At 42.8% G+C, this 12,568-nt stretch overlaps 1 protein-coding gene across 2 annotated transcripts in view; it reads right to left on the bottom strand.

The window, feature by feature from the left end:
- The window catches only part of Garem1 (GRB2 associated regulator of MAPK1 subtype 1), a 177,187-nt gene that overhangs the window by 107,982 nt on the left and 56,637 nt on the right, over positions 1–12,568 (bottom strand). For both annotated transcript variants that reach the window (XM_057788866.1, XM_057788867.1), the window contains exon 2: positions 7,923–8,063. In XM_057788866.1, coding sequence (XP_057644849.1) covers positions 7,923–8,063 — 141 coding nt within the window. The remainder of the gene's footprint in view (positions 1–7,922; positions 8,064–12,568) is intronic.

Below are 12,568 nucleotides of genomic sequence, written 5' to 3'. Positions count from 1 at the left end.
ATTTAGATTTTCACGAACACACTCAGAATTGCACTACCTGCAAACGTGGCGGAGCACGGACACACAGGCATCTCACATTCCAATCTGTTTCTCCATTCCCTTTCCTTTCCCTCCCTCTGCTCTTCTCCTTTCCTGTCTACAATGGGGATTGAAAGCTATGGCCTCACACATGCTAAACAAGTACTCCATTACTGAGCCATATCCTCAGCCTTCTATTTACTTTGTACTTTGAGACAGGGTCTTACTAAGTAGCCCAGGCTGGCCTTGAACTCTGTCTGTACTACAGACTGGCCTTGAATTTGTAATATTCCTATTTCTGCCTTCACTCCTAAGTAGCTGGGATCATAGGCCTTGCCCTCCAGAGTTAGGCTTACCTCTTTTTTTTGTTTGTTTTTCTGTTTGTTTTTGTTTTGTTTTGTTTTTTTTGAGACAAGTTTTTCTGTGGCTGTCCTGGAACTCACTGTTGTAGATAAGGCTGGCCTCAAATTCACAAAAATCTGCCTGCCTCTGCCTCCCAAGTGCTGGGATTAAAGGTGTGAGCCAACACTGCCTGGCCCTCTTTGGTTTCTTAAAGTTATGTCTTAGTATGTTTTTTTAAAAAAATCTATTTCGGTTATTGTTGGTGTTTAGAAATGGTTTTACTATGTGGTTCAGGCTGACCTGGAAATTGCTATACATGACCAAGCTGACCTAAAACTCATGAACTTCCTACTCACCCTCCCTTGTGTTACAAACATGTTGAGTTACAAACATGGGTTGCCATGCCAAGTTGATAGTTTTATTTTGCTTTTCTTGAGATGTGAACAAGAACAATCCTTGGCTTCAAAGTCTTATGAGCAGAGGCATTTAGAAAGTTAGATCTCTAGGCCAGGTGTGGTGACATATGCCGTTAATCCCAGCACCTGGGAGGAAGAGAAGCTCATGAGACTGCGGCCAGCCTGGTCTACATAGTGAGTTCATTGACAGCCAAGGCTATGTAGAGAGACCCTGTCTCAAAGAATCAAAATCAAAACAAAACACCACAAACAACAACAAAATGTTAGATCTATGACAATCTCTACAACACAGTCTCTGGAAAACGTCCATTACCTGGGGACTTAGAGCTTGGGATGACAAACACAATTTCAGATGCGTGACATAGTCAGGACTTTATGTAATCCTAAGTTTAGATTCAATTTAAAGAACTCAGATGTCAAACTATGAATACTAAATCAGATTTAAGGCCCTGGGTGGGGTGGGTCACACAAATGTGATGTCCTTTCGAGGTGATAATCTGAGTCCGTTGGACTAACGACTGCGCAGTGAAGACAAAAATGCAATTGTTACATAGCCATGTAAACTGCGGAATGAAAACCATTCATCCTTAGGAACCCTCAGCTAGAATTCAGTTGTAGAAAGTCATTTAAAAACTTTGAAGGACAGATGTGTTCAGTTGAGTAAGTCAGGGAGACCGAGGGGCAAGGGTGGGCACACAGGGTGGCAGAGCAGGTCTGAATTTCCTCAGTTCTGAGGATGCAGAATGCTGAGAAACTGAGCTCTGTGTTGCACGGTCCTTAGGAAGCCGTTGCTCATCAGGTAGTGATGGGAAGTTGGAGGATTAATATGAATTCATCTGGGATGCCGTCCGAGTGCACCCGTAGGGGAGTGGCCACCTCTTTTCTGAAGACGTCACAGCTCTTCCTGTACTATTAACAAAACACCAGTGCTAACTGCACACATTCTTTCCCAGAACCGACTGCGCTACCAAAAAAACTCTGCTTCCAGAAAGTCTGTATTTGCTGTGCGGTGGTGACGCACGCCTTTAATCCCAGCACTTGGGAGGCAGAGGCGGGTACATCTCTGTGAGTTCAATGCCAGCCCGATCTACAGAGCAAGTTCCAGGATAGGCACCAAAGCTACAGAGAGACCCTGTCTCGAAAACAAAAAACAAAACAACAACAACAAAATCTTTGTCTGGAGCACACTGAATCATTTCAGAAGCCAGCACAAGGAGTGTCCAAGTGCAGACTTCAGGACACATTCGGCTCCTTCTTACACTGTAGAAAGTTGTTCTCACATGAGAAATGTCATGAAAATCTCTGACATGGAATACGTGAGGGTTCAGAATTGGGACTTTTTAATAATGTTGAGTTTGGAATCAGATGCGGTGGCACAAGACCTGTAATCCCAGGCTGAGGCAGGAGGATCTTAACCAAGAGACCAGCTGGGCTACACAGTTAGACTCAGTCTCAAAAAAGGAAAAGAAAAAAACAGGGGGAAAAAGCATAGAGTTTCATCACTTTCTTGGATATATGTGGCTTCCCAGGCTGTCCACCTCCCAAACCCATGGGACTCCTTTTACAAAGACCACAAAGTGAGGGGCAGTGCTTTTGCTCCTCCTACTGAAGCAGTATATTAACTGAAGGGATGCCTGCGACCTAAGCCAGAAAGGATGGCATGCTAGACACGGGGCCAGCAATTGGAGCATTAACGTAAATAAGAACAGTAATCCGTAGGCGTGTAAAGAAATGAGCCAGAAGCTTTTCCTTACAGCAGGGTGAAGACCAACTGAGCACCAGTTCCCGACACAGCACAGCAGACGCTGCACCGGACAGATGTGGCCAACGGCTGCACAAACAGGGTGAAGTGGAGGGGCAGGACGATGCAAAGGAGAAAAGAGGGTCTGGAAGCTTCCTCTTCCAAATTTACAAGCAATGGCCTTACCATCCATCTATCTACCTATCTATAAAAAAATATAGATACAGCCGGGCGGTGGTGGCTCACGCCTTTAATCCCAGCACTTGGGAGGCAGAGGCAGGCGGATCTCTGTGAGTTCGAGACCAGCCTGGTCTACAAGAGCTAGTTCCAGGACAGGCTCCAAAATCACAGAGAAACCCTGTCTCGAAAAACCAAAAAAAAAAAAAAAAAAAAAAAAAATATATATATATATATATATATATATATATAGATACAGAAAAGAAATCGGACAACCTGATGCTGGAACAAGGTATGATCAGTAATAGGCACACTGGTTCCCTGCTGTGGCTCCTGAGGGGGACACGGTCACATACATAGAACCCTGCACAGAGTGCACAGGTTGAAAATGATCACGAGGCGACACTCTGTACTCTTTGAACATGTCCACACCACACAGCACAAAGACAGCCAAGGGACGGTCCCAGATGAAAGCAAGCCGAAGAGACTTGATGATGAAATGCACTAGGTGGAATAGCGCCATCCTCGATAGGAAAAGATGACAAAGGACACTAGCGGCAGCACTGGAATATGGGCTGCAGAGGGAAGCATCGAGTGCCCCAAATCTGCCAACTGTATGGCAGTTGTATTAGACATGCAGAGTGAAGCATTAGGGCACGTGTGCTGTCTACTCCCAAATATCCAAAAAGATACACGTCTGTGGGTCTGAATACACATTTGGGCAGGGGAAGAATGATAAAAATAAGTGAGAACATGAGACCAAAATGGGCTACACTGAGTAACATTAGAAGGATAAGACCTCAAGACAAAGTTCAGAAGTTGCATTCAGGAACTCCCAAAATATGACGGCCCAAATCCGATCAGCAATAATGACAATACCAGCTATCGTGCCAATGTGGATGGGGCAAATTCCACATGGCCTCGGCCCTAGGTGGAGAGCTACAGGTGGCCAATAGCTGCCAAGAGATGGAGAATCTAGTCCAGGACCAAGCTCCCACATAGGTCGCCCAGTCTCAAGAGATCAACTCTACACACATGTACATATGAACAATGTAAATGGACCCAGTAGGCTGAACACTCAAAGGTGCGCACACACATGCACACAGATATTCACACGTCTGTACACATAACAATAATAAAGATGGGAACATGAAACATGAATTTGGGAGGTAGCAAGGGAGGAACTGGAGGGAGAAGAAGGGCAGATACAGGGCTCACCTATGAAGTTCTCAAAACTATTAAAAGGCAAAAGGAAATAGACACCACAGACACAACACACACAGAGACAGAGAGAGAAACACACACACAGAGAGAGAGAGAGAGAGAGAGAGAGAGAGAGAGAGAGAGAAACTATGCACAGTTGGCAGAACAATGCTAAGGGGTGTTGATGTTCATCTTGCTTCAGTGAGGAGAAAAGCAAACAATTCGCCTTTTGATTAATCCAAAATAGGAGCAAAGAAGTCAGGCATTTTGTTGGGCTCACTGTGGTGATCAGCATGGTTAATGTCTGCTCAGAAGGTGCTAAGTGGTCTGAAAGGTGTTCCATTTGCATAGGTTCCAGGCTTCTTGGAAAGAAAGGTACTCTATCCCACTGGCACATGAAGAAACTAGGATTTGTCCAAGCAATACAGAGAGTGAGCAAGTGGCAGAAATCAAACGAGGCTATCACGAGGCTGGTGGGCTGTGCTACCGCTGCTAAGCTAAGGTGTTTGCGAACTACTTATTAAGCCTTCTCCAGGAATCAAAGATGAATCCCAACTTAGATGAGATCCTGAAGCTAATAATACAATAGTAACACACGCCCGGGTAAGTGGATTCTGTACTAATTACAGCCGGGGCTCAAATGAGCAAGAACATGAAGTGACAGCTTTTGTTCCCACTCTGCACTTGAATGCTCTCTCTTCCAAGGCTGAACTCTCGAATAAATCTCTTCTTGAAAACAAGCTAGATGCCTCTCTAAGATGAGCAGGGTGCTACCCCAGACACTTGGGTAGGCTGAGGCAGGAGAAGGATGGCTTGGGTCCAGGAGTTTGATATAAGTGAAACTTTGCCTGAAAAACTAAGACCACAGTTTATAAATATGCCACCCAAACCAGTGAAGTGATTAAACCAAAATTAATAAATCTATTTAAAATATAACCAAAAAACCCGCCTTCTTGTTTACCTGTTAGCACAGAAGACGGAAGGAAATAAAAACTAGAAAAATCATTAACATCTGTCTTTGTGAACATTTTTCTTTGTAGTGCTGGAGGTCAGGGTCAGGGTTGTGCACACAGGATAAACGCCAGGGCTAAACACACAGGAAGCAAATATCCTACCAAGAGGCAAGAGAGCCAGCCAGTTTTTTGACTGTAAACTCTGAAATGCAAATGCCTTCATGTGTCAAAAGATGTGAAAGCCCAAACAAAAGGTCAATAATAGCTATCTGGACCTCCAAACTTCTACTCAAGCTTCTTGAAGAAGAAATCCAAGGGAAACAGCTCAGAAATCTGGGACTGACACTCATCACCAGCCACCTGTCCTTCTTGCCTAATGGCAAATGACCTCATAAAGCACTTGGCCCCATTTCAGGTTTCTCTCCTTTATTTCCTATTCATTAATGTAAAGTGGTGTGACGTTAGTCCCGACTTCTCAATTTAGCATAGAATCGGCAGTTCTATTTCATTAATGATAATCCGCATCTTTGCGACATGTGGCATTACAGGCACCGTCTGTCACCTGTGTCCTCATTTCTCATCCAGAGTTAGTGTCTGAACATGCCATTCCTTTCTTCCCACTGAAAGATGAATGGCTATCAACATAAAAGCATAAGCTCAAAATACTTGGTTTTGGGGGGGATCTTATCATTTGATACTGGATGCTCTTCCCCAACTTTAATTGTATTTTTAACCATGGAAAAGCCTTGACAAACCTGATGCCCATCTTATACAACCATTTAGACCTATGCAACCATTGCAAACAACTGAACTAGACTCTACAGGTAGGAGTCAGCAATCACTCTTTCCAGAACCTTCTCCTTGATTCCACTGTGTAGCCAAGATTACAGTCCCTGGACTGAACACCCATTTCCACGAAGAAGTGAATCAACCGTAGACTGGAAGAAAAAAATGCTCAAGGAATTTTTGACATCTATCTTATTGGTTAAGGAATGTACAGTCCAGTGGTGAGTGGAGGGAGGTGTATGTGAGCACAGGAAGTGGCAACTGAACGAAGAATCATGACCTGTGTCAGATGAATATGGCATGCAGTAGAGTCGATCTGAAACAGAGGAAGGTCCTCCCTACCAGAGAAGCTGCCTGTCTGAAGGAGCTGACTCTGGCAGGGTGACTGGGGCGATGGGAAAGTGCCCAGTGTAGCCAAGAGAGAGGTGACTGACCCAGCTAGTAGAATGTCCACTCTTTAGAGTAGAAATATTGGGGAAACAGGCCAGAACTCTAAGACAAGGCAGGAGGGAATCTCCACGGAGATAAGCAGTCTACTGGGAAGACTGATTTGACAGAGTCAATCACCATGTTTTATAGAAACTTCTAAAACGCAAGTTGACTGATAGAACACTGTCCAGGTATAAACAAACATGACAGCAATTTACTTCTAGTTTTCTATAAAGAGAGAAACTAGAGTTGAGCCTGCTGAAAATATAGTGGACCTTGTTTGGGTGGAACCTCTTAGAGGCGAACGTGGGCAACCCAAGGGCTTGCCAATTTCCCTGCTCCTGCAAACTCTGCCCAGCTGCCTGGCTACCAATCTCACAAACACAGCACCTTTTTCAGGCACCACCTACTTACTTTGCCGGTAAAGCCTATTCATAACTAAGCAGTATAGCTGCTGTGAAACAATCTTTTTGCACACTGTGAATATCTGTTGCTCTCAGTGGTCTAATAAAGGGATGAATGGCCAACAGAAAGGCAGGAAAAGGTTAGGTGGGACTAGGAGACAAAAACAGAGTGTGGTGAAGAAGAAGGCAAAGTCACAAGGAGATGTTGAGGAAAGATGAACATGCCATGTTGAAAAGGTGCTGCCACATGGTAGAGCGTAGATAAGAAATATGGATCAATTTAAGTTGTAAGAGCTAGCTAGTCACAAGTCTAAGTTATTGGCTGAACATTTATAATTAATATTAAATCTCTGTGTGGTTATTTGGGAGCTGGCCAGAGGTCCTGATGGAAAAATCCACCCACACATAATTCTAAAGGACTAAGTTTTAGACCACAAAAATTCTCTTTCCTATAATATTTTTGAAAAGCGTTTTTTTTTAAGTTTAGTGAGCAACTGAAGACTCCTAAGAATCAAAAAAGCTACCAAAGCATTTATTCATTCATTAAGCACTGTTTGAACAAATATCATTTGCTACTATTCTAGAATATGGCAAGAATCTGTTTTCAAATAAGTAACTTGCCTAACATTGTAGACAAGTCTGTCAAAGCCAGAACAGCAGTCTAGATTTACACAGTTTATAGTTAGATGGTTAAAATATCCTGCAATAACTTTTTTAAAAGTGGGAAAAAACAGGTAAGTTAATAACCTTATTTGATGAACTTTAAAACCCAGAAGACAGCAAATAGTAATATGTTTGTTTTTTAAAAAACAGATTTATAGGCCACCCCTACTAAAATTTTATTAAGCAAAGTTTATTTATTTATACAAGTTCAATTCTTGCGACAGAATTTACTCATCAAAACCAAGAGCAATGACATCTCTGAGCCAAATGGAGATTCCAGTAAGGTGACAAGCTGACAAGGTGGGCATTGTCCACATTTAAGTAGAGCAATGAGGTCATGCCAGTGCTAACAGACTACTTAAGATGAGAGGCATGCCCAGGTATGTGACCTTCTAAACAGATATTTTTAAAGCCAGAGTACTATGCTCACTTGTGAAATGGCACCTGGTGGAGTTGCTCCATCCCAGCCTTTCACAAAAGCTTTGCTCAGGTTGTACTTGGATTACTCAGATACACACAAATGTGGAGCTCCTGGATTGGCCTCACATAGTGTTCCGATTCTAAGACGACAGAGTTCTTCGTGTAAAATTTTCACCTTATAAACACCCAGCTCCATTACTTACAAATATCTATGACAAAATGGAACTATCATTTATTAAAATAATAATAATAACCACAAGAAGTGTTGGTAGGCTAGAAAAAAATATAGGAAATATAATAAGAAGTATTCCTATTTCCTGCTACAAAGACCTAAGAAAATCAACTCTTTGAACGTCTTGCCCAGTCTTACCTGCATAATGTACGGGGATCTCTATCTTTGGCCCGATGACATAGTGACCTTCCTCCAGGCTATGAGCAGTTATGGTGGTCCACTGCCTGCAGGAATGGATCAGCAGGTAGTCATTCTCCCTCAGCCCTTCCACACATTCTCCTAGAAAACACAATTTCATAGAAGAAAGTTGGAATTCATGTCAGCCTACTCCACATCCTACAGTGAAATTTCTTTAGTTGAAACTTGTGTGTGTTTGGGGAGATGGCGTAGTCTGGAAAACACTTGCCACACAGGCGTTAGGTCCTAAGTTCAATCCTCAGCACTGGGGAGGCAGAGGCAGGAGGATCTCTGGTGTTTACTCACCAGCCAGTCTCTACCCAGTGAGTAGGTGCCTGGCCAGTGAAAGAACTTATCTCAAAGAATATGGTGGTGCTCTGGGTGTCCCTGCTCCCACTGGAGCTGGAGGCCATGTGACTTAATTTTGCTCATGCCATTCTTGAACAACCAAACAAAAAAACTGTTTAACTTAAGGAAAAAGGGTAGCATTACCTTCCAGCCATAAACACACACACACACACACAGAGACACATACACACAAAGAGAGAAAGAGAGAGAGGGGAGAATTTACTTATTAACAAATTGACAATTCATAACACAATATTAATTCCTTAAGTTGGAAAAAAAGGAGGAAAGAAAGATATAAAGAAAAAAGGGTTTCCATGCCAAGTTAAAAATTATACACAAGGTTCCATACAGGCGTTTTCCATTTATTTGGCAAAATGGTATTTACATATATCATCATATCTAAATGGCTAGGACTTGATGACAAACATCATTCAGTGCCTACAGCAGGCACTGCTCAGATGATGTTTATGTCATCTCATGGAAGATAACATTACTAAGAAGACATTGCTCCTTCCCAGGTGAGGAAAACCAAGATGCAAATACAAAGTGATATGTCTAAACTCAGAGGTTTAATGAGTGGAAAAGTGGGATTCAAATGTAGAGCAGAAGGTGCCAAAACTTAGCTCTGTGGCGCTTCAACAAACTATCACAAGCAAACTTTGATCTGTTGAAGGAGTGTTTGACACGAAATTCATATATTCCTTTTAAGTCCCACACATCCACCCGCCAGTTCTCTGGCCTGCCACCAACCCTCCCAATCAATTAAGCATAATGAAGCTTTATAGCATCCAAATGGAATTGTTTCTCACTTAAATACTCTCTGAAGTACCTTCTTATCCTTCTGAAATGATGACAAACTATTTCAAAAGGGAAATCCACTCCTTCAAATGTAAAAGATGTTTTTCAGATGCTGTCAAAATCCAGCCTATTAACTCTGGGTTAGTCATTCTAAATTCCCAATGAAAATATCTGCAGACGTTAATTCCCTCATAGGGAAGACAGTCTTCTTCATTTTTTATGTAACTTTACTGCAATAATTAAGAGGTATTAGTGATGTAATTGTATGTTTTGAAATGACATTTGCAGACCTCTCTAAAAAGAAAAGATTCAGTACTTTTCCTATCATTAATGAAGCCAGTAATGGTTGCTCAGTTGTCCCAACCATAAGTAACTGGCTTCTAAACCAATCCCATGATGATCTTTGAAACAGTTTTAATGCAAGAATATTTTATCTTTGAGCATAGAAAACAAAGATTTAAATACTTTATTTAGAGGGTGGTAATGACCTGGAAGTAGTGTTCATTAGCAGGGTGGGAAGGGGGTGGGGTTCCCAGACTCCCTTGCACCTTATGCTTGGGGAGGACTCTAGGCTATTTCATAATAACATCTCCTGGGGCACTCATCAGCCCTTCGCATTCCTCAGGCTTATGAAGGCAGGAAGGAAAAGCTCTAGAAGCTTCATCCAAAGGAGATAATAAGCAGGATCTACCACAGCAACCCGCAGGGAGGCGGAGCATGCAGCGGTGTGCTCAGCAGACCTGCTCTCCAGCAGCGCTGTGCTCCAGGGTGTGGTCTCAGGCAGGACCTCTGCTTCTCACCGACAAGATTGGTGACAAACCCCTACTTCTCAGAGAACACACGGTGACAACAAATGGAAGGTATCATGACCAAATCGGATCTGTTAGGACTCATCAGAAAACTTCAGCCACTAACTTTTGTTTTTCGGCCTAAATATTAATCCAACACTGAAATTTTAGCTCATGCTATTCTTTAACAGGGAAGGAAATGACCTTCAGAGCGGTCAAGGAGTTTGCTTGGAGGTATACAGCTAGTTAAGTAGGAGACTCTATATGTCTTCCGTATCTTCTGCCACCACATTGACCTTACCTGGAAAACCACTGGCAGGAAGGAGCCCAGGAAGCAGGGAGAAGCTGACTGTGGGCTCCCAGTTCATTCATTGATTCACCTAGTACAGTCAGCATGCTGCTGAGACACATCAGTGAACTAAATACACACCCTGGGATCCAGCGAGGAGGGGGCGGCCATGCCACCAAGAACGGTGAATGCTTTCAGCACCAGAGAATTATAAGAGAGGTGTGATGGAAAACAGGAAAAGTTTATTAAAGGGATCCTGAAAGTATTAGAAAGGGGTCACATGTCTGAGGGGGGGAGGCTGCATGCTTTTTCAACTTCAAAATACACTTTATTCATTTGTCCAAAAAAACTTGTATTTTTCATTTCCTTATTTGTTTACATGCTTATTTTGTGTGTGTACGTGTATGTTGGTGCCCAAGCGCCATGATGTCTACATCCACTTAATTTGTATTGCTTTTTTTATTTCTGTGAGCAGGCAACGAAGGAGCTGATAGAAATATAAAGGAGAGATGGTTTTGCCGTTTCAGAAGCTCACAGTATGCCCACGTGTAATTTACTGGGATGGAGCACAAGAACTACACTGTGGAAAGAGATATGCAGTCTAGACCGAGCCTAGAAGTCAGCAGAGATGAAGGCAGCGTTAAGGGGAGAGCAGAGCCACCGGGCTTTTCTGGTGATGAATGAACTGGGCTCATGAGGAGCCAGGAATGAACACCACTACTCAGGGAACACACATCTGGAGATATTACTGAAAGCTGCATTGGTGAAGGGAGAAAACCAAGCTCTGGGACCCACATGGGAAACTCAGTGGGAGAGCACACTGCCACTCAGGGAGAGAAGAAAAATGCCATTTCAGCATGTGAATTGTTGTACCATAAAGAATGTTTTAATTTTATTCCACAGTGCGCTCTAAAGTGGCACCCAGAAAACCACTGCAGTGAAGTCAGTCAAAACGGGAACATAGTGCTCAGCCCTGCGCTTGCTGCCGTAGCAAACACTAGGAAGAGTCAGGAAGATTTCAGAGCCATAAGGTAGGAAAAAGCAATGCCTATTTTTGAGATTATGTCTTATTTTATTTTTTAACAACTGGTCTGTGTGCCTGCTTTAGGCAAAATAAGTTTCACGAAATTTGTCTGGAAATAAAACAATACAATAACTTAAAATATCTCAGGGTAGGTCACTAATAAAGATAGGGAATTAAATGAATTCACAAAGCAAACATCTTTTGTGATATAATTATCCTGGTGCTTAACAAGGACGTCTAATTCAATACACTTTACAGCTCAATGCTGTAGGCATGGGAAGCCTAAAGGAAGGAGGTGTTACATTCTAAAAATGCAAACATCCTGAAATTACTCTGAGCTAAGACGCTTCAGGATATACTCCATTTGCTTGCTTTGGCCTTGCTTCCCTCTATAGTAATCTACATATTCCTCTTACGATATTCATATTTTTTTTTAACACTGAGTAGTTTCAAAGTAAGTCTGCTTTAAAATAAGGCCCAATTTCAAAATCCTAACTAAACATTTATGAGTTGGACAGGAGAAATGAATAATCGTCCTTCTGCCTTTTGGCTTATGGTACAAAGCACCCTACCAAATCACCATCTCTGTCACTTCTCTCGGCATCTCCCCCATCGCCATCTCTGTCACCTCTCTCAGTGTGCCTCCTTCACCATCTCTGTCACCTTTCTCTGTGTCTCCCCCTTTGCCAGCCACTACAGGGGTGGGAAGGTTCAGCCTAAGCCTGCTCCTTTCTGTCTCCCTTAGCTACAGGTCACTCTCCAGCTCATGGTATCAATTGTTAATTTCTATGTAGAGCACCTAATCTAGGCTTACTTTCCATACCGCTGAAGGGACGCCTCTCTCCTGGTCATGTGTCATTCACCACTCAACCATTCAGTGACACTGACAGATGACTGTCTATGTTCTATGTTCCAGGTCCTGCCATGTGTCACACACCACACAGTCACTCAGTGACACTGACAGATGACTATGTTCTATGTCCTGTGTCACACACCACACCGCCATTCAGTGACGCTGACAGATGATTCACTATGTTCTATGTTCCAGGTCTTGCCCTGTGTCACACACCACACAGTCACTCTTGCCCTGTGTCACACACCACACAGTCACTCAGTGACACTGACAGATGACTATGTTCTATGTTCCGGGTCCTAGCAACACAGTAGCAAGACAGATGAACAGAGCCAACCTTCTGGGTCTTTCACCTTAATTTTCCCTCTTCTCACTTATTCAAATACTCCTCTAGTGAAGACCAACTTCAAGTAAAGTACCCTATTACTCTATTCACACATCTTCAAAGGTTTTCATCCATCCCTTGAACCAAAGCAATCTCATATTCCTACCCTACATTAACTCCCC

This window comes from Chionomys nivalis, chromosome 14, assembly GCF_950005125.1.
Source record: "Chionomys nivalis chromosome 14, mChiNiv1.1, whole genome shotgun sequence".
Taxonomy (NCBI): Eukaryota; Metazoa; Chordata; class Mammalia; order Rodentia; family Cricetidae; genus Chionomys; species Chionomys nivalis.
This window is presented reverse-complemented; position numbering and strand designations above follow the sequence as displayed.